Source organism: Xiphophorus couchianus, chromosome 13 (genome assembly GCF_001444195.1).
Source record: "Xiphophorus couchianus chromosome 13, X_couchianus-1.0, whole genome shotgun sequence".
Classification (NCBI taxonomy): Eukaryota; Metazoa; Chordata; class Actinopteri; order Cyprinodontiformes; family Poeciliidae; genus Xiphophorus; species Xiphophorus couchianus.
Window position 1 is genome coordinate 13,443,879 of NC_040240.1, and position 21,953 is coordinate 13,465,831.

A 21,953-nucleotide genomic window follows, 5' to 3' on the forward strand; every position below is an offset into this window, starting at 1 on the left:
TGGTATTGATAAAAAAATATATATATTCACGTAAATCCTGGTGGGGGCATAACATTTATAGAGGTGACTAATGCCCCCCTGGCACCAGATGGGTGGTGAAGTAGTCTAATATGTTGACCCATTCTTTCTTTACCAGAGCTTGGACATTGTTACATAGAATTTCTTTTAATTTCACTTTATTTTTTATTTTATTCCCTCAAGAAATATGAGTATTTACTGCAATAGATAAAGGAAATCATGACTGAAAAGGAGCAGAAGGAGAATATTAGCTATTCAGCACAGAAAACTGTTAGACATATTTCAAATACACAACAAAACATCAGCTTATTCAATGACTTTCAAATTTCTATTAAACGCAGAAATATTGTTCCATAAACTGACACCTTTCCATCATCGATACTGATTCTTTACTTTTCAGTCAAGGCAAACACTTGTCTCATGAATGAGGGATTTTTATTTTATTTTATTTTTTTTTACAAAAGCTAACAGCAATCATTCAATATAGGGGCAGGATTATTGGGCTTATCTCTAAGACATTGTATTGCTCTCACTTAAAACTGTTCTCACTCATTTAAACAGAACCAGAAGATATTTCAGAAACCTACATTTGAGAGTTGGAAAGGCGTATCTGTAAGCAACCTAGACTGTTTTTTTTTTTTTTTTGCAGTGCCAGAGCCGTGTTTTGTGCAAAGGAGGTATAAGGAGGGATTGATTCTGGAAACGATGCTTGCACTCTCCTCTAAATTGAGCCAGCTTGTTATTAGAGCTGAATGAAAGTGCTCGAGTTACAGCATCTTTTAATGGTGAGGATATCCTGGGAAACATTGCTCAGCAGGAAATAAAATGCACCCTAAGCCTAATTTGAGCACAAAGGGCTGACTAAGATCTGTTCTGTGGCAAAGAAAAGTCTCCGAGTCATGAACGTTTGAGAGTTTTTCCTCACATTGCCACTGGGAACGGCAACAAGTTGACATCGCTCTAACATTGCTTGGAAATATCTATCCTTTTCTCTTTATGGGTTTTTATTAAGTAATTTATTTTTCAGTCAGCATTTAGAAAACCTTTTGGCCAAAATATCTGGATTTAAGGTGCTGCAGGAAACTAGACAGATGCACTCACCTACTTTAGGACGAGGCAGTAAACAAAAAGAAAAAAACTGGGTCACATTCTGGCTCTTCTTGCTGAGACGGTTGTCAGGAAACAAGATTACAGGATGAAATCAGCTTCAGACATTTCAATTTTAATGCGGGACACTGATTTAAACATATTTCTTTAGCTACATCCTTCCACAAAAATGAAAGCTCTGGGTTTGGTGAAACATTTACATTCAACATGTCTAATGTAGGAATTTTGTTTACCCATCAAAACTGTTTCATTTTTTTTATTTATTTATGCAAAAACATATTTTCTCTCGTCAATTTGATGGGGAGCAGCAAAACAAGTGTCCTCTATTTATGGGAGAGACTGCTCACACTCATTAGTACCAATGCTTTCACAGAGCCTCGGTAGATGTTGTCCTGATTTTCCATGGGGAATCTGCGGCACGTGAACCAGATCAGCAGAAATGAATTGAATGTAACTGGAAATCCAGGAAGCAGCTTAGGGACGCAATGGGTGGAAAAACTGGGCCAAATGGCTCGATGCGTGATGGACCTACAGGCTGGCAGCCTGATGGCTCAAACTGCTGACGGATTGGATTGTCTGTGTTCATGAATTCTCATTTTTATCCTTTTTTTTCCCATTAATAACTTCGATTCTGTTCCTTTAAACCTCGAGATCCTTTAAACCACAAAGATGTCATTGCTACAGCGACAGTCTTAAGATGCATCTGGCTTTTAAAAGCTTCAACTTTGACTCAAACCTTTGAGTGGTTTTGCTTCACGATCCTCTTGAGGCTGCTCATATTTGTTTTCTACCATATTTTTTCCTTCCACTCAACCTTCCATAGATCACTCTGAACAATTTCTTTAGCAATTACCTTTGGTGACTTACATTCCTTCTGAACAGTGTCTGAAAACTGTTGAGTCAGCAGTTTCCTCTATGACTGTGAAACCCACAGTCATAGAGGACTGCAGGAATAGCATTAACATTTCTGACATTTTATTGTATCGGCCTTAATTATCCATAACCTGTGAAATGAACAGAAACAACTAAAATATATCAATGTGTAATAAAACATCAATTTTTGAACTGAATTATTGTAGCTAACTTTTAAATGTTACTCTTAATAACATTAAATAACATTTAGTAACCATTTCTAAAAATTTTTAGTTTAACATATTTGCATGTACCGTACATGCTTGTTATTTATTTCAGTCATATTGAACTACTTGCATCACTCTTAGGTATATATATATATTACACATATATTTTATGGTTATATTTATATTAATAATACTTATAATATAATATTTTTGTTGCTGAAAGCTAACTAGATTTTATGCCATCATTAGCCTTAAAATAATCTCTAAAAGGAACTTCAAACTCCGATCTGATTCCTTTGGATGAATTTTATATGTGGGTCAAAAACAAAAAAAGAAATGGCAGAAGGCTGCTGCTTTTGCTCTTTGTAGTTATTAACTTACACATTAAATATTTACATATACTGTTCTGTAATTTGATTTCATACAACATTCACACAGTTTTCCCCTAGTTTTGTCAGTGACATTTATAATGTAGAAGGTTAATTCACAGACAGCAAATGGTTACTCGTGAAACAATAAAGTTGCAGAAAACGCTAAATTCAAAGCCACCATTAGTAATTCAGAAGCTTTGAGGGACAGGTCAGCAGACCCATCTATACTTTACATGACAGCTCATCACCGTGTGGCCTTTCATGTTTCCGACTGTCCTTGCATGCCAGCCAACAACACGTTCTATAGTTTATGTAAGTGTCTGGAGGAAGGGAGGGCGCGGCGCTTTCAGAGATTAATAGTTGCATAATGTTGACATCGGAGCAGTTCCATCCTGATGGTTTGCACTGAACGCGCTAATCCAGTTGTGACGCTTTGTTACACAAGTACCTAAAAATAATATTGGTTTAAAGTTTCATCTGAAGGATTTTACTTAAACATGTCTACTGTTCCTATAGACCAGAGTGAACCCCCTACAGCAGCGGTGTCAAACTCATTTTTGTTTTGGGCCAAATCAAGATCATGAATGCTCTTAAAGGGCCGGTTGTTCCAGAATGTATTGATAAAACCTGTTCACAAACTGTTAAAATATCAATGAATTTTTAAAATTAAATAACATTGAACATCTTTTAAGTCCCTCCAGGATATTTTTTTATTTTTGCAATAAAAATCCAAGCGTTTGTGGCACTAATTTGGAAATATTTGCGCTCATGACGGTAAATGTGACTTTTTTATTACTTACTGTATAAATCATGGACTATTATCTGACATAAATTAAGCCTGAGGAAGCTGTTAAGTACAAGTAAAAGTTTTTGTACATTTTTGAGAAAAATCTGCAATAAACTCCCAATTATGTATTAATGCAAAAAAAGTGCAAGAATGTATTGATTTTGCATAAATTTCCACAATAATTCTTAAGAAACTGGAGGGACTGATTAACATAATTTGGCAGTATATAGATAAAAACTGCATTGATTTAATTGATAACATAATATTTAAGCACATTTAGTGTTTAGTCTAGAATCTTGAGGGCCACATAAAAAGCTATGATGGTCCGGATTTGGCCCACGGGCCTCGGGTTTGACCCATGTGCCTTACAGCTACTGAAAATGTTCCTGTCATTATGGGAATAAATAACAGAGTACAGGGTTCTCTAGGAGAGAAGGTGGCAAAATAAAAATACTATTTTAATGAAAAAGAAACCGCATAGCAACTGTGTTATTTCTATTTGTTTTATTTATTTATAACAATATTGCTGAGCAATTTACTGGGCCTGCTGCTGCTGATCCGGCATGCTCCTGATGATGTCAGAATCGCCTAAGGACAAAAAGACGAGCCAAGTCAGTAAAATAAATATACCACTGTCACATTTCATTCAGTTCGTATAACTATATAATAAACATATATATTTGTTTCATCAGCAGAAATACACTAGACAGGAGGAGGATAAATGTTGCTAGCAAAGCACTCTGAACTGTCCAGAAGGATGAGGCAGTTCATTAAAATGCTCCAAGCAGCTTTGATGTAGCGAACCACTAGTCCTGAACTGGACCACTCTGACTCAGGTCCATCAGGCGCAAAAATTCGCACCAAATAGTTCTAAAAAAAAAGTTCATCTACAGCACTCGTTTACATTCAAATACTTAAACTTTTACATCTACAGTCACAGATCTAGGGAGTTTCTTTTTAGAGACAAATATGGCAAAAACAAATTGCACTTTAAGAACTAAATGATTTGCTGTTTGCATGCAAAATTCTGTTCAATTTAATCTCGAACCACATAAAAAACTATTTTAGCAGATTTATTAATAGTTGTTGTATTGTAGTAATAGAAAAAAAAAACATTAGTTTTGTTTGGTTCTGCTAATTCCATGTAACTGGATCATTACTTGAAGGTGATCTGTTCAAGATTACAGCAGAACAGAGTTCAGTCAGTGAGGTTGTTCACTGTATGACAACAAGCGAGACTCTTCTTTAGGAATTACTGCAGCAAATTTTCCTGCTGGTCACACTGAGCCGTTCTGAAGACCTGAGTCGTTCAAAGAACAGTGAACTTTGAAAAAGTGCAGAAAATCAAGCTGGTTGATCAGCTAAACTGACCTGAAATGCTTTAAAATGGAACATAAAACCTTAAAGTCATAAATTAAAATGGAAAACGACCATTCCAGAGGTTGGAAGAAAATACAAAATGGAGAAACATCAAGTATCTATGAGCTGAAGGCTAATTGAAATTCCAACTCACTGGCCTAAAGTTACCAGTGAGTACTTCAACAATAAGACACTTAAATCAAGATTTTAGGATGAACTTCTATTGTGGAAAATAAGAAGTGTTGAAAAGGTTGGAATTTGATCCAGAATACACCGACTGGTCTAAGGAGAATTGGAGCAACATTTTGAACAGTGATTAAAGAAAATTTGTTCTTTTTAGACTACAAATAGGAAACGAGCTGCATCTTAAGCCCAGACCAGCAAGATCAATATTACAGAGTAAACAACAAGCAAATATTTGGTATTTAAGCATGTTTCTGTTGACACCATGGAATAAAATTGCTTATTCTTCTTAATGCAAGTATAGAAATAAGTGATACACTAATGTTGAACTCTACTGACTTAAAAATCTACTAGATTTCATTTCCAGGTGACGATACCAGCTGTCAACTTCTCAGTGAAAACCCGACAGAACACCTGAGGTGATTTCTGAATTAGCTGCTTCTGTTCAACAGGGCGGATGAGAGGCTGCAGCTCCTTACCGGGGTCAATGATGGCCAGTGTGCACACCCTGTAGTACTTTCCACAGGCGGTGCCAAGCTCAATGTTGTTTCCACTGTAGTGGTGGACACCGGTCTTGGCCAGCATGGCGTAGTACTCGATCTCTGACTTCCTGAAACCGAAAGAGATGACGGAAATGTGAGGCAAATTAAATGCAAATGCTGTCAAATTAGCAGGATAAATTCCCAGGCAACAAAACTGAGCAAACGTTTTGCTATTATTAGCGCCATTTCAGATTAAAAAAAAACAACGTCAGGCTTATTAAAGATTGGTAATCAGTGATTGGACAGAAAACTGCGATCGGTGCACCACTACTTTAATTACAAAGAGAAAATCGCCATCCTATTATCGGGTAACTATTTAATAATTTTAATAAAACTCCAATATTCCTGTAAGAAAGAAGAATTGCATACCACTTTAAGATATATGGTAACTCAAATGTTCCTACACTCTTGAGCAGATAGAGAGTGCCTAACCAAAGATTGAGTTTATGAAGAACCTCAACTTGAAAACACCAATGTTTCACTGCCTTTACATCTCTTGCATTATGCCAATTTTATCCCAGGAGCTCCTTGGTTTAAGTGCATAACTCTACTTGTTATGCACTCCAACCATACATAAAAGTATTAGTCAACACAAAATCTGAAAACTTTCCTCAGATCATCCATCACTGGAGGTCATACAAAGAATTATATGCCCCCCCCATTTATTAAATGCCATCAACACAAAAATAAGCAAACCAACCAAGACATATTTAGAGGCATAAATGGAGATAATACTGCAATTTCTTTATTATAGTTGAATTCCAAACCAAAATCTGCATGCTGTAATATAGCATGCAGTGGCGCAGTTGGTAGCACTGTTGCCTTGCAGTTGACCTCTGTTCTTGCAAGAAGGCCAATTGCCTTCTTGCTGCAAGTAGGTCCTGGGTACGATTCCGTCTTTCTGCAAGGAGTTTGCATGTTCTCCCTGTGCATGCGTGGGTTCTCTCCGGGTTCCTCCCACAGTTCAAAAACATGACTATCAGGTAAATTGGTCTCTCTAAATTCTAAATTGTGTGTGTGTGTGAATGGTTGTTTGTCCCGTCTGTCTCTGTGTTTCCCTGCGACAGACTGGCGACCTGTCCAGGGTGAACCCCGCCTCTCGCCCGGAACGTTAGCTGGAGATAGGCACCAGCACCTCCCAACCCCATTGGATACCACAGTGTAAGAAAATTGATGGATGGATGCAGATTCAATGACTAGGCTTTGAATGGAGTAGATGTGCTGTACAATATTCTTACTTCTTATTTATTAAAATCTCATCTATTGCAACACAATCTCAAATCTGTTGACAGTATGTACCTAAGAGCAGGGCAGTTGTTGGCCAGAATAACCAGCTTAGCTTTCCCCTGACGGATCATCTTCTGGGACTGTTTGTAGCCCAACACGTACTTTCCACTCTTCATCACCAGCTGGAGACGGGAGTTTATGGACTCCATAGACTTTTTCTAAACGAAAAAAAAAGACAGAAGTCAAAAGGGATAGCATAAACAAACGCAAAAATCTCTGATAGGGTAAAGTAGATTAGCCTAAAACGTTTCCACGTTTCAGCAGCTTTCGCGTGTTAGACTTAGCTAGCTAGCATTAGTACCGTTACCGGTTCATTGTGTTTTAAAAATACAAACGTAAGTCGCATACATATCGCTCAGCGTAAATTAAAAACTTAATAGATGTAAAATGAAACTGTAACGATTCCACCAAATTCTACAAATGAGGAAAAACAAAACGTTCAGCTCGCTAGCTACGACGCTAGCTAGCAGGCCGCGACGGAAACATGTTTCCACGTGAAGCAGCCGTCCAGCCTGCCGCAGCGCGAGACAACGCCACTCACCGTCTTCTTTGCGGCCACCATGTTTGCGGTTTAGTCCGAACCGGCCAACCTGCGTGACAAACAAGAAGCAGGAGAAGACTGCAGTTATGGTTTTATCTGCGGGAAACGTCTAGAAAATGGACATTTTAGTGTGAAAACTCGGAGCTCGACTTACAGCGAAATCACTCCAATATGGCCTCGGAGTAAAAGGAAGTTGCGTAGTTCGTTGCGTCGGTTTCTTCTGTTCGGCTTCCGCCAGCAGCTACTGTTCAGAGAGCTTTTCCGTTCATATTTGTGATTTTTATTCTTTAAATTTTAGTTAGATTACATTAAAGCTAGTTGGGTTGTTACTGACTAAATCAGTAACTTAAACCTTAAAAAAGTTTTATTATTTAGGATGTTTTTCTATTTCACTCTGACAAACTACAAATAAAAAAAAAATTAAGTTAATATGTTGATGATTTGTTATTGATCTGAAATATATCATTATTCTCATATATATTATTGAGCTTGTTAAGAAGAATAGGCTACTTGTTGTTACCTAGAGGTCGGCAAAACTGATTATATTTACTTGAGTAACATTTTGAGGACTTAGTTCATTTACTTGAGTAATGAACCAACTGTAGACAGGAAAAAGCGTAAATTACTACAAAAACTCATATTTTATTTTTTTTTATAAAAATTAGAATTTTTTTTTAAATTTCTGATTTTTTTCTAGCAGTTTTTAAATTTTTGGAGTTAAAAAATGTCCTTCTTTTGTTCCTGGAAAATTGGCGGAGATGAACTTCTTTTTTTCTATCTGCAATGGGCCTAATACACTTGAGTAGATTGATTTTGCATTGATAGAAAGAGATTTCTTTAACATATGAACTAATGTTTATGCTAATCTGAACATATATATATATATTTATTTTTACTGTTTTTGTTGTTTTTATTTACCATATTTGTCTGAATAAATATTATTGATTGATATTTACTCAGCATGTTTTACATGTCACTGTTTACATCATTATTGTTCATTTTGTATTAAGAAACAACACGGTTATTTTTATTTCAATGGTCACATAAACGACCGTTTACATATATATTAAATAAAAAAAAGTAAGTTTACTGTGACCCCCTTCCAGTTACATTCCTCTGGAACCAGAACACCGGGGCCGCTTTGGGCGCTCCTACCAACCGGTAGGAGACGACAACACGCGTGCGCGACGTCATCGCTGCAGCCACAGCCTGTCTGCACCCACTGAGCGTGAACTTCTCCAGTCCCCAGTGCGCCCAGGGCAGGATGGGATGCTCCACCAGCTCTCAAACTTCAGCGGTAGACACGACTCGACCCAACGCCAAAACTGAGGCGAGCAATGGAGCCAGCACGACAGGTGACTGAGAAAAGATCAAACTTTATTCCTGTAGACGAATGATCAAAGCTACAATTAAGTGCAGGTGCAAATGCACAAAACAGAAGTTGCGTGTAGGGAGGGGGCATTCGTTTTTAGCGAACTAATGTATAAAATTAATAATTTACTTTAATCAAAGCAGTATGAAAGTAATAACTTTTTAAAAAATCTGTTATTTGCTTGCATAAGAGCTAACATTTATGCATGCCTTCAAACCAGTGGTTTTCCTCAAATCAAATGCATAAATCACTAATCCACTTCAATTAAAGTAATGCTATAAATAGCCCTGAGTGTGTCTGTGGAAATGGTGTCAAGTTAGAAGTTCTCTGCTTTCTCTGTATAGAGTTGCCATTTATCCATTTAACGCTGCAGTGAATACATTTAGATAAGGGATGCAAATTGGTGCCAGTGTTATTTCTCTGTGTGCAGCCGGCGCCTTGTGCTTTCACTTGGGGCGAGCCACATCTCCGCAGGGACAGGATGAGAAAGTTTATTGCCATTAGTTAACAGTGGCTTCTGGCTATGATCCTCCCAGAGCAGATTTGGTGACAGTCTACGGTTTCAGAAGGAAATGGAGAAGCGGAGTCGGGCAGGACTTTGTTGTAGAGGGCCCTTTCTTTGGTGCCAGTTAGTTGGTACACTATTGCAGAATGAGGGGAAAGTATGCTATCAACAAAACTATGTGTGTGTCTGAATGAACAGACTTTAAAGTGGGAAGTTTGTTGAAGCAGCTGAGACGATAAAAAGGTAAAAGATTCACTAAGTGGGACCTCCTCTGAGGTGAAAGCACGCAGACGTAACGCTTTAAAGAACACCTGAGGAGCTGGGAAAGTGTGTCTGACTTCCCTGTGGAGCTGGCAGACAAAAGGAGATATGCTCACCAAAGTTTCTCTTTTATTACTGGCCTTTGTTTTGAGTTTATCAGCGAAATAACAGTGAACAGTATCCCTGTTTTCTTGTTATCAGCCTCTTGGAGGTCAGATGGAAATGTATCAGGATGTCTCCGTATTTTTGTATGCATCTTATTTTCCTTCTCCGGATGCCTGAGGGAGAAAAAAGTAAACACTTTTTGTCCAAGGCTTGCACCTCTTGAAGACACATTCCTCTAATGCCAAGTCTTTCAGTCAGTTAATACAAGTTTTGTCTCAATTAAAAACATTTTTGCTGTTTTTGGCTGTCGATTAGTTTCGTTCTCTTGTAAACTCTTATAATATTGAAAGCAGAGACTTGAGACTTCTGTGATCCATGCAAATTGTCCCAATGCAAACCATTCCACCCAAAAACTTTACAAGGAAGTGGTGCAGCATATCAGCAAGATACACAGCAGCCTGCCAATGTCGCAGTCTGCTGTGCTGTTAATGTTCCTGAAGAAGAGTCCTCATAAAGATTAACTTAGGTTTATGTCAAACGGAGGTCCCTGTTTAGACACAGTTTTGCTTTTAATCTAATAAGCATAGCATATATTTGGAAGATGAAAAGGTTTTTATTTGTTTTCTTGTTGCCTTTTTTCACATTCCGGTGAAAGATGTCATCATAATCCTTTAAAAGTGAATGTTTTTTCTCATACAGCAACAACAAAATGATGCATTTTCATGTGGGGAAAGTTTCTGATTAGCGGAAATACATTGCTGCTGCACGGTTTGGGTTGGTAACCCAAACCGTGCATATTTCTACTCTTCCTGTTGGCTTTTTTATTAAACCTTACTTGCAGCTGCTACCTGGGTCACGTAAGCATAAAGAACAACAGAGGAAGTAACATTACTGCTGATTTTAATGCAGTAACATACAGCCTAGCATCTGAGTATTTCTGTTTGTGCAGGTATGTGGTCACTAAGGAACCACAGCGATTCAAAGTTCTGCTATTAACTCACCTGTGTTGCTGTGATTCAGGTCATCAGTCTGTTGAAACAGGAAATCTACTTGGGGAAATCAGAAAATGATTAAACTCCGAAAACAAAACAATGAGCCCTTACACTTGCTGTGTCATAGTTTATTATTATTATTATTATTATTATTATTATTATTATTAATGTTCAAGGTTGATATTTTGAACATTTACTTTGCGTCTTCATAATATGTTTTCACGGCTTTCTGTTGACACTGCAGGTGTATTTACTTTGTTCAATATTCCACACTTCTATACACTGTAGCTGTTATTAAAAAAAACCTGGTTTAAAGCTGTAAAATATCTTGACAAAGTGACAGTTTAAGTTTAAGGTATTCTTGTTATTCATTGTGATCAATACTTGTTAGCTTAGTTTCTAGGAACTATTGCAATATCCTTTGATTATTTGCTGAATTGTTGTACATGTTCCCAACAGGGGCGGCCGGTGAGAATGGAAAAGTAGCTGAGGACAGCGAGACCATTCCAGACCAAACACCGGCTGAAGGCAGCGATGCTAAACCTGAGAGCGAAGCCGCTGCAGCTGCTACATCTGCAGAGAGCTCTGCTCCAAGCCCCCCAGCAGCGGAGGAGTCGCCTCCTGCAGTAGACAGCAAACCTGCAGAGGCAGCAGCAGGAGATGTTCCAGCAGCAGGAGATGCAGCAGCAGCAGGAGATGCAGCAGCAGCAGGAGATGCAGCAGCAGCAGGAGATGCAGCAGCAGCAGGAGATGCAGCAGCAGCAGGAGATGCAGCAGCAGCAGGAGATGCAGCAGCAGCAGGAGATGCGCCAGCAGAGGCTCCACCTGCAGACGGCTCTGCCGAAGCAGCACCAGGCTCCTCAGAAGCTGCACCTCCGGAGCAAGGTGGGTTACAGTTAAAAACAACAAGCAGTGACGTGCAGAGCGAGCGACTTTCTGAGTGTTACTGCGTTGAGCTGGGAAAGATCAGTCATCTTTAGATTCAGTTTAAATGCTTCTGAACATCCACATCCTAACATTGCCCCGCAAGATAAAGGATTCACTTATGCTCTTTTATCAATGTAAATTACTCCTGATATGCAAATCTCCTTAGAGTGACTGACGGCAGCATTGAGACAACCTTCAGGCTGACTTCTCAAAGTTTTGGAACAGGTCGGGTTGTGGGTAAATCCTACATTCATGTGCTTTTATTTTATTTTTGTCAATTTGAGAACTCAGAACATCAAAATCCAACACTTACATCGCTTGACATCAGACCGCTCAGTGGTTTTGCTTCCCGGTGGGAGGAAGACAAGATGTGCAGATTTTTTTCCCTGGCGGCCATTGGTAACCAGAGTGGTTTTAATGCCCTTGTGCAGGTACATGATGTCCCCTCTGTCTTTCCCCAGACCATCCTCATTCCTTGGCTGTAACCAGGTAGTATCCAACAACACTAGTTGGCTGCAGGAATGTGTTTGCAGGCCACACCTCTAGTTATTTTCTCCTAAATAATCTGCCTCTGTGTCAGTTTACTCGATATTCTTACTGTGATTGGTGAACTATTTGATAGCTCAACTCATAGTAATGCCTAACCAGTTGGGTTATAAAATAATATCCCAATATTTTTTAAACATCTCATAGGGTATTGTTCAAACCATCATTTGAAAATGAAAGGAATACAGCACAGCTGCAAATTCACCAAGACGCGGCCGTCCGCCCGAACTGACTGGAAGCTGGTTAATCAGAGAAGCAGCCAAAGAGTCTATTTGGTGTTTATATCTGCAAGAGCTGGAGAAATCTGCTGACTGAACAACTACGTGTTGCTCCACATATCTGACACACATGAAGGAGTGACCCGAAGAAAAGCAGAGTCCCTTTAAAGTTTGCCACGACAAAACAAACATTGGCTGGAGGTGTTTTGGTCACAATTGAACTTTAATGTGGCTGCATGTTGCTCTTTCAATTTGGAGAGACTCAGACGGAGAAAAAAACTGCGATTAAGAGGTTTATTGACATGCACAAATTTAAAAGTTCTTTGGCGCTCGGGCCCCGGCTGAGGACATCAAGCTGTGAATTGCGATAAGCTCGGATGAGCATTCCCGATGTAGGTTAGGGATGTCATCCCCCAGGGCCCCGAGACTGGTGGTGGAGGTCGGTGGATGATGAGTGCCTGGAGAGCCGGGAGGTGGAGGTGGAGAAGGGCTGGAGGAGGGTTGAGCGCGGCTGGAAAGCAGAAGATGCCATGGATGGAGGTCCTTATCAACTGGGCCTTGGTCGGTGATTGGCCGTGACGTGGCTTGGTCCAGCGTTGCTAGGTCTGCGGCGATGAGCGGGACACGCCGATTGGATGATGCGAGTGGGGCTAGAGAGTCTTCCAGTTTGAATTTTCGCCTAGGCTACATTTGTCATCTGGAGGCTTAAATACTAAATAAAAAATGAAAAACATTTTTATCTAGGAACAAGTATTCAACCAGATATCTTTATTCCAGGTAATTTTTTAAAATCTTAAACAGTAGGTCCAAGGTACTGATGGGCTGTGGAGATTTAATCAATTATCTATAAAATCAACAGATTTGGCTAAAGAAATCAGGCCATTCAACCAAAGCTAAGTGTGTTTCTAGAGAACGTGTCATGTTTGTAGGGTGATGATTCCACCTTTGTTCCTCAGTGCACATCTGCACATTGATCTGCGTGACTCGAGGCAGTTTTCACTGCTATCAGTTCTCTCAGTGATGCAAATGACCCTTACCGCGGGCATTTATTCGGCAGGTCAACGCTTCATTTTCCTCTACGCTCAATGCAAAGCATCCGACTCTAACAACACAGACCAGAGAGGCAGAAGCTTTAGAAGTGCAACGCAAAAGGATGATTGTGCATTTGGTTTTCTCTTAAATTCACATTTCAGGAAGAGTCTCAAATGTGTTTAGTCCACATATTTCTAAGTGGTGACGGAGAAATGAATGGAAATGAAAGCAGGACTCATTGGGAGGGTTATTGTCAAGAAAAAAGGAATGAAAGGCATCTGTAGATCAGATTTGCATACTTTACAAAAAACTATGCAAGTAAAGAAAAATCATTCAAAGACCCTTAGAAAACTTTGAGAATTAACTCAAGAGTAAAGAAAATCTGACTCTTCAGAAAAAGCCTAAATCATTCAAAACCTTTGCTCATTGGAGACAAACAAAGTACTTGTTCTGGTTCTCACTTGATTTTGACGCCTCCCTCTAGTGTCCAACTCGACTCCTCAGATCAGGCTTTGACCACAGCCCAGCTTAGTTGTTCTGCCTGCAGCTGATGTGTTTTCAGCACTTTGTTGTCAGTGCCATCCCACTAATTTGCAATCTGAATCCACGGAGAAACCAGAGCACGTTACAGGGCTTTCACCGATGTCGGGCTGCAGGCTGGACCTCCTTTTCACAGCCAACGCAGAGAGATGAGAGCGTGTCACACAAGCAGAGAAGCTCAACCATTTCTGAGGATTTTAGGGCTCATCTTGTTGTAAATCTTAAACCAAACGCATTTAAAGAGAAAAAATTGAGAAGAAGCATGCTAATTTCACACCAACAGTGTCACAAATATTTGAATTTATATTGGAGCTGACCTCATTGTACTCAAAGTTTTTTCAAAAAAGAAAGAAAAATCTCTTCAAAATAAAATCTGGTTAATATACAGCTCTGGGAAAAATAAGAAACCACTTAAAATAATCAGTTGTTCTGATTTTACTTTTTATATTTGTATGTTTAAGTAAAATGAATATCGTTCTTTTATTCTATGAACTACTGACAGCATGTCTCCGATATTCCAAGCAAAAATGTAGTGTTTATTTGCAGAAAATGAGAAATAACAAAAAAGATGTAGTGCTTTCAGGCCTTAAATAATGCAGAGAAAACAAGTTCATGTTCATTTAGAAACAACAATACTAATGTTTGAACTCAGGAAGAGTTCAGAAATCAATATTTGGTGGAATAACCAGGAGGTTTTTAATGGGGTGTAGTGGTCTCTTAATTTTTTTCCAGAGCTGTATATTCAGCCTCCGGAATCATTACTTTATAGAAACATACCGTAATTTTGCGTAAATGTCAGCTGTTGGTGTTTTGTGGTACCAGCTTTGCACATGTCAAGGGTTCAGGATATTGTTTTATAATCTATCCTGCTGGAAACTTCTTCACAACTTCATCCTGTTTGGTCTCTATGCTCCTTGTTCTCCATTAAACCTCTTAGACCTTCACAAAACAACTGGATTCATACAGTTAGAAGACTTCTGATGTCATTTTATTACATTGGCTATTATTTAGGAAATTCAAATAAAAGAGGGGTAGATTTGTTAAAAATGATTGGAAAACTATGTATTATGTATCTTCCACTTCACACTCATGCACTGCTTTGTGTTGGTCTGTTAGATAAAATCCTCCAAGAATGGATTAAAGTTTCCACTTGTAACATGACAAAATGCTAACAAAGGTGCCATTTACAAATCTGGATCATGATAAACAGGAGTGTAAAAATTGAAGCCCTGGGCCATTTGTGGCTAAAATGACAAATGTGAAGTTCAGCAAAACATTTTTGTCTTTTATTAAGCATGTTTTTTTTGGTGGGTTCATATCCCAAAGATCGATTCAATTCTGTAAAATACAACAAATGTTTTCAGACGAAGAGTGACACTTACATTGTTCTAATTCTCAAGAATAATCGTCCCAAAAAAGTAGGAAACTGCAAAATCTTTTTCATATGTTGCATCTACAGTTATTTATAAATCAAAAACAAAGCTGCTTTGTTTCATTTAAATGCTTCGTGTTTAGTTCATGATTTTACAATTTGGGCCTACATTGCAAAAGTCTAAAATAACATTCCTGATTCGAAACCATGTTTTTCCATCTTTAATCCATGTGCCGGTAGACAAATCTAAACGGCGGAATGGCTGATGATTGCTCACACAAACTCTTTCTCTCTAGAGGCCACAGCGACTGATTCAGAGCCCAAACCAGAGGAGGCACCTGGTGAGCAAATGCTGCGTTATTACGATTTACTGTTTTTACATCACGGTGCACAAAACAAAACTGTATGAGCACCGTTGTTCTCAGATACCGTCTCTTGTTTGCGTTTCCAGTGCCCAGCGAGTGAAGCGTGACGTACCTGACCACACGGATGAGTTTGCTGGAAGAGGCGCTCCCCGTCCGTATGCATGAGTGGGAGTGGGAGTCTGAGTGCTTGTGTGGAAGAAACACATGCCTTGTTGCCAAGATGCTGACCCTGATGATGACCTCTTTCATTCAGGGTTCCTCTGTCACCATTGTGCCTTTTCCCCCTCCTCCCCTTCTTAATGATACACAACTACAGTTTTTACTGTACATAGATATGTTCATTGGAGAGAAGTTTAGATAAATCACTATACTCAATATTTATTATCTGTATAGAAATGTTTGACTTGGATTAGAATCTATGCAAATTTTTTTCTACAAACTATATTCTGACAAAAACCATAGTTTATTTTTACCAATTTAAATATGGAGGTGGCCTTCTTTAATTTGAAGTACTATTGTTAGTACATCAAATTACTAAGGTCCTGGAGAAATAAACGCTGCCTTTGCTGAATTAAATAAGAATATTCCTACGTCTCATGATGATGAAAGCCGGAAATTTGTTATAAGCTGTGAACTGTCACATAAATTAAAAAGGCAGTATATAAAAAAAATGACACTCAAGACGTTTGTTTCTTTGAATCAACACATTACGACATTTAAGTACCACTTTATTTGCTGCTTCTGTTAATAACTTTATGTGTAAAAATTACAACAAAACAAAGAGACAAACATTGACATTGCTTTAAGATTATCTCACTGGTGTACATCAAACTGGAAAAATCTTGATTGGTGCCTTCAGCATCCTTTACAGCGACCTGTTTTAAAGATTTCTCATCTTGTTCAGCCGTTGAGGGTCCCAGCTACTGTTTGGTTTAGAAACACAACGCTGCCTCTTCGGGAAAACCTGAAATAATTGGGCACCTTGTTGCTTGGCTACAACTTGTTTGGGACGCGGCCGGCTAGTCAGGAGTCGGAGAGAGGGCCGAGGACGGCGATCGCCTCGATTTCCACCAGCGCACCCTGCAGAGGAGACAAGACAAGATTCAAAGCATGCAAGCATTTCTATAAGAACCATTTAAACTGAATTAAACTAAATTTGATCAAATTTGCAGCTCAACTAACATGTAATTTTCGTTGCTCTAGACCAGGAACCGCTCATATAATTAATATGAAAAATCCTTTTGGAGCTAAGCTTTACTGAAAAGATGTATTCTTGTTGTTTAAATAAAATATCACACTTCTCAAATAACTAAAAATATATACTTGACTGCATAATTTTGTAGTTGAGAATTGTTTCGTTAAGTCGGTATGTTGCATTAGTATTGTTGGTATTGTATGTATTGTAAGTATTGTATGACAGGAACCTACAATTAAGGAACTGATTTGCATTATTTACCAAACAGGGTGACATTATTTAACCTTTTTAAAAATCCTTTAAAATCCTAATGCCATTTGTCCACACAAAAAAAAATGTAATCTTCCTAAAAACTGCTCAAAAATATTTTCAGATATTTTTCCCCACTTGAAACAAGTCGATCTTGTAAAGCAAAAATATTCACATCAATATAAAAGTTCTGAGGGACTTTAACCCTTTGAAGTATATTTACATAGACACTGCTTTTAATTTTTAAAAAAAGTCTAAAAAAATACTACATAAATACTATAATTTGCATAAAGTACTGTACGTAGTTTTTGATTATTGTTGTTAGTCAATAAATGGGTCAATATTTGCTACAAACATTTTCTTACCTCATTCATTGGATTGAAACAACGTGACTTTTTGTTGTTAGTTCTTTTTATATTTTGCCAATTTAAGGAACTGGCAGGGTAAGTGTAAAAAAAATAAAGAAGTAAAAAAACAAATAGCACAAAATTCTCTTAAGAGCAAATACAACTTGTTCATGGAACAGATTGTTTCTCTATTCAGAGGTCTCAGTTTGATATGTTTTCATTCAACACTGGCAGAGGAAACAAATATTTTCTGTGATAATCTAAAATAACTACGAGCCTTGCAAATCTGAATCTTTACAGCTTCAATTAAAGTCCCTGAAACTGCAGGAAAATTGCTGCAGTGCTTTTAATAAACATCATTTCGGTAACAAACCAACTAAAGATGTTTTATAGACAGATAATGCAGAGATTAATTAGCGAGCCCATTCGTATCCTTAAATGCGGTCATATTTAAAAATGAAGCAGATGAATCTGCAGGTTTGGATCGGTACTCACTCTGGGTAGAGCAGCAACCTGGTAGGCAGCTCTGGCAGGAAAATTAGTGCTGAAAACTGGGAGAACGGAAGAAAACAAAGTTTATAGCTGCTTATTAAGGATGTTTTGTGTTTTGCTCAAATAATTTTTTAAACATCTTTTTAATAATGAATAAACTCAGCCTCAAATAATCCTTACTTCAGCCATTAGTTGTATTTGTTTCACTGTGAAGTCAGAGATCATCAGTTTGGCTCATGTGTAACACCAGATTAAGGCAGATAAACATATTTTTATACGTTACATATGGAAGAGGGGCTGAAATGTAAAAGGGCTCTTCAAGCTGGAGGAAAACGCTATGAATTAACCTAATATATATACTTTATTAACTTTTGTTTGCTTCTATGTCAAATTTTTCAAAAAGGAGATAAACTTATTGAAAATTTAATCAATATTTGAGTACAAGTGGAAGTTTAAGAGCAGGGATAATAATCTGATGAACTGCAGAATCTGGCTTTGTTGTATTTAAATGTTTTTTAAAAAAATCTAAACTAAAGCTTCTCTACCTTTTTTAAAGGTCTTCTAAAGCTTTTCTGTGGATTTTGACTGCCTTTCATCTTATTATTTGATTCCAGTTTAGTGCTGGCTCCTGGCTAACATAAAGTAGAGGGCAAAAATAGAAAGTGTCACATTTTACATTAAAAGCGTTAATAAAATAATTAAAATCTGACTCGTTGAAAGCAAAATATTAAGAAGTGAGGGATTGTTCAAGAGTTTTTCCCATTACTATAGTTATGTTTGGTCACTTTGACCAAATTAAAGGGGTCATTTGGATTTCCTTTGGTTTGCTCCGGACACTTCCTTTCTGCTTCCTCCCTGCAGAGTCAGGGAAAGTTTCCTGGTTTGCAGGTTTGAATTGGACCTGCAGGGAGGCAGGAGCTTGGCGCGTCAAGTCATTGTCCCGAGGAGCAGTGCTTGCTGGGAAAGGTTGGGTTACATCAGCGTGCCTGTGTAGCGGTGTCCACTTACAACTCTGGACTCAGCCGGTTCCATTACACCGGACTGTTGTAATCCAGGAGGAAAAGCCCGAACACTTCCACTGCATTGATACAGCAGAGGGAGAACTAGACGTCAGATTCGGAGTCAAGGGTCAGGGGTCACAGTCGATGCTTTGGTAGACCAACGTTGATGCCTTGCTTCAGGGAGGTCCAGGGTTCAATTCCCATCCTGTTATCTCTGTGCATGTTTCTGCCTCTTCTTTTACTTCCTCTCAAAGTTCTGCAAACTTTGTCACATTGTCCTTAGCTATGACTGTACAGATGGGATAATAATGTATTAATAATGTATTAATAATATATTAAGAATAAGAATGTATTTTTTGGAGTATTGCAAGATAGATTAGTATTTAAAATACTTACTTGAAAAAATGCTGTTAGAAGTTAAATCAAAGTTTGTATTTTTATTATTACTTTCAAAATTATTTGAAAGTAATGGTTAATACCTAAAAAAATCAATAAAATGCTGACTGTTCAGGTTTTACTGGACAGAGACATCAGTTCTCATTATTTTGGTTAATAGCTGTGGTATACGTCAGGTACAACACGCGTCTCTAGCTGCAACGTTAAATAAAAACGGAAATTTTTGATCTGGTTTCCCAATAATTATGTCTTCAGCTTTAAAATAAACGAAGCAACATAGGATTTTGTGAGACTGATGTGTGGTGGAGTCACTCCAAACTCTTGATATGTAATCATGAGTCTGTGAAATCTGATTTAATAACTATTCATGAACCATTTCAACTGTCTTTATATGTGTATTTTAACTTGTTTGCATTTAACTGGTCTGTTTATATATATATATATATATATATATATACAGTACAGTCAAGATTTCTTTGCATTGACTTATTGGACATAATACATAACGCTTTTGAAACTAGCAATTTGGTTTAGGTAACATTTAGTATATTTTACAGTTCATCCATAAAGCAATTCATGTTTGTATTTTTTATTGTGATCTTAGAATGTTATAAATCCAGCTTTTATTTGTAATACATGTTTTATGTTACAGAACTGAACAAGATGAGCAATCACTAGAAATTCCCATCTAGGTTGACGTTTGCATAACACACACACACACACACACACCCCCACACACACTTAAAAAATCTTTTTAGAACTCAAAATTAAGACATTAAGGGAAAAAAACATCTGGGGTTGATAAAGTGTAATTAAACACATTCAAATGCTTTATTTAATTGCAACAAAAGCCATTATTAATTTAAATGGAGTTGGGAGCTACTCAGAAGAAAAAGTTCTTGATGCTTTTGCTTAAAATTAATCTAAATTCCCCATCTATCATATTAAATACAGACTTACAAGTCTTGTAGACATCGTTGACGGAGTTGAAGTCGTTTATGTCCGTCAGCAGCACTGTGGTCTTCACAACTAAAGTGAAACAATTTGGGAATTTGAGTTCAACGTTAAAATCAAGCGATTAAATTAAAAAGGAGGCAACCGACAACAGATTGTGCAGAATGTGTAAAATCTGACCGTTACTGTAGTCACAGCCTGCAGCTTTAAGGATTTCCCCCATGTTGCTCAGAGCCTGAGTAGAAAGGGAAAGGAGACTGAAGACTGTCTAAGAGTAAATAGTTCAATCTGAGGCCGGGTGAAGATGTCTTTCTGTTTGTGGGTCACCTTTTTGGTCTGAGCCTGAACTCCTCCATCCACCAGCTGACCGGAGGCCACGTCCATCCCAATTTGACCCGAGATGTACATGGTTCTGTCCGCCACCACCGCCTGGCTGAGTGGGACACACAAACACAGACAAACTATGTGAAGATGTGAACATTTTAGCAGACAAAATGTGACGTCTGGGATTTTTTAAGTACATAATAATTGATTCTTTAATGTGAAAGTAAAATAATTCACAACAAACTGACATGAATAACTTAATGTGTATTATATCTACCAGTAATGTCATTTAAAATACCGCTAATCCATTTTTACATTATACTAAAAGATTAAGTTGAATAAGGTTGCTACTACCTTCACTCACCACAAGGGGGCGCTTCCACCTCCCCAATTTAAGTTAAACAGCTAATGTACTAAAGAATTTCACCAATCAAGTCTAGTTTGAACATTTCAATAATACAGTTCAGATTGATGTTATATTTAGCGTCACTATTACAAAAATACTTCCAGATTTGATCCTGATTAATGTGCGGACAAAAAAAAGCAAAAAAAAAAAAAAAAAAAAGCACCTGATTTAATCTGAAACAACTGATTGGCTAAAGCGAGAACACCCGCAGTTTATTCAAACGCACCTACAAGGCATTTGTTCAGTTTGCAACTTAAAAAATAAAAAATCCGCATTAAATAAAAGCAAAACAAAGTTGCATTTTATTCCTATTTTCCAGATAAAGTGGGTATAATCTTACCTATAAATGCCCTGCCTCACCGGGGCTTTCGGTGTGTAAATGATTTTCCGAGGAGTTGCTGCCATTTCAAGTCCTGTCTGCTTCGCAGCGATTCTTCTCTACAAAGTTACACTTTTTGCACGGTGAGCAGCAGGTGAGTTCACTGGACAGGAAGTCCCGCCCCCGAGCAAACATGTGTCGTTCCCCCCAACACACTCAAACTTTCCAGATCTTGCAGCAAAGACATGAAAGCGGTGCAGATTTCTTGTTTTGAACTTCTCTTACCTGTACGGACCGATAGCAGCTGGAGCTGACGTGGTGTGAACGAGCTTTCTGCTGAGCGCAGACATGTTTTCCTCTCTCCTTTTTTTTCAGTGCAACTCAAGTGCTGTGGGTTGAATGAAATGGCTGCGCAACAGCTTTTGGGAAACACTGTTTTTAAAAAAAACACCGTAAAACTCAGACTGACCGCGCCGCGAGGAAGTTTACAGCGGTGTAAAAGCATGAGTGAAATGGCGTTGCGCCTATAGAAAAACAATTACGGTAAAGATTACAGCTTTTATGTAGGCCGCAAACCTCAGGATCAAAGTTCATTTACGAAAGTCATAGATAAGAAACCAAGGTCTGATAACTATGTGTAACTTTTATTAATTATTACATGTTTTCAAAGTACTACATACAAAAAAAATAAATTAAAAAGGTTTAATGCTTACATTCCACTCTGCATCAAATCAAAAATAAAGCAGAAAAAAATAACACAA

The 21,953-nt window shown here is 38.0% G+C and overlaps 3 protein-coding genes across 4 annotated transcripts; 1 reads left to right on the forward strand and 2 right to left on the reverse strand.

Annotated features, from left to right (window-relative positions):
- Positions 1–3,849: 3,849 nt before the first annotated feature.
- rpl30 (ribosomal protein L30) lies at positions 3,850–7,544 on the reverse strand. Its single transcript, XM_028037194.1, has 5 exons — positions 7,429–7,544; positions 7,275–7,323; positions 6,746–6,891; positions 5,384–5,514; positions 3,850–3,950 (listed from the first exon to the last, which is right to left on the reverse strand). The coding sequence occupies exons 2-5, from the start codon at positions 7,293–7,295 to the stop codon at positions 3,898–3,900; spliced, it is 351 nt and encodes a 116-aa protein (XP_027892995.1). The 5' UTR covers positions 7,296–7,323; positions 7,429–7,544; the 3' UTR covers positions 3,850–3,897.
- An 878-nt stretch (positions 7,545–8,422) lies between these two features.
- LOC114156201 (skin secretory protein xP2) lies at positions 8,423–15,609 on the forward strand. The gene is made up of 4 exons (XM_028036485.1): positions 8,423–8,629; positions 10,969–11,394; positions 15,441–15,485; positions 15,596–15,609. The coding sequence occupies exons 1-4, from the start codon at positions 8,539–8,541 to the stop codon at positions 15,607–15,609; spliced, it is 576 nt and encodes a 191-aa protein (XP_027892286.1). The 5' UTR covers positions 8,423–8,538.
- Positions 15,610–16,220: 611 nt separating this feature from the next.
- Positions 16,221–21,624, reverse strand: rida (reactive intermediate imine deaminase A). Of its 2 annotated transcripts, XM_028037202.1 has the most exons (7): positions 21,478–21,611; positions 21,214–21,324; positions 20,471–20,576; positions 20,324–20,378; positions 20,150–20,218; positions 17,796–17,851; positions 16,221–16,589 (listed from the first exon to the last, which is right to left on the reverse strand). In XM_028037202.1, the coding sequence occupies exons 2-7, from the start codon at positions 21,276–21,278 to the stop codon at positions 16,533–16,535; spliced, it is 408 nt and encodes a 135-aa protein (XP_027893003.1). In that variant the 5' UTR covers positions 21,279–21,324; positions 21,478–21,611; the 3' UTR covers positions 16,221–16,532. The 2 variants fall into 2 exon arrangements, with proteins under 2 accessions (XP_027893003.1, XP_027893002.1); XM_028037201.1 differs by lacking the exon at positions 21,214–21,324 and having other exon boundaries at positions 21,478–21,624.
- Between the last annotated feature and the right edge of the window lie 329 nt (positions 21,625–21,953).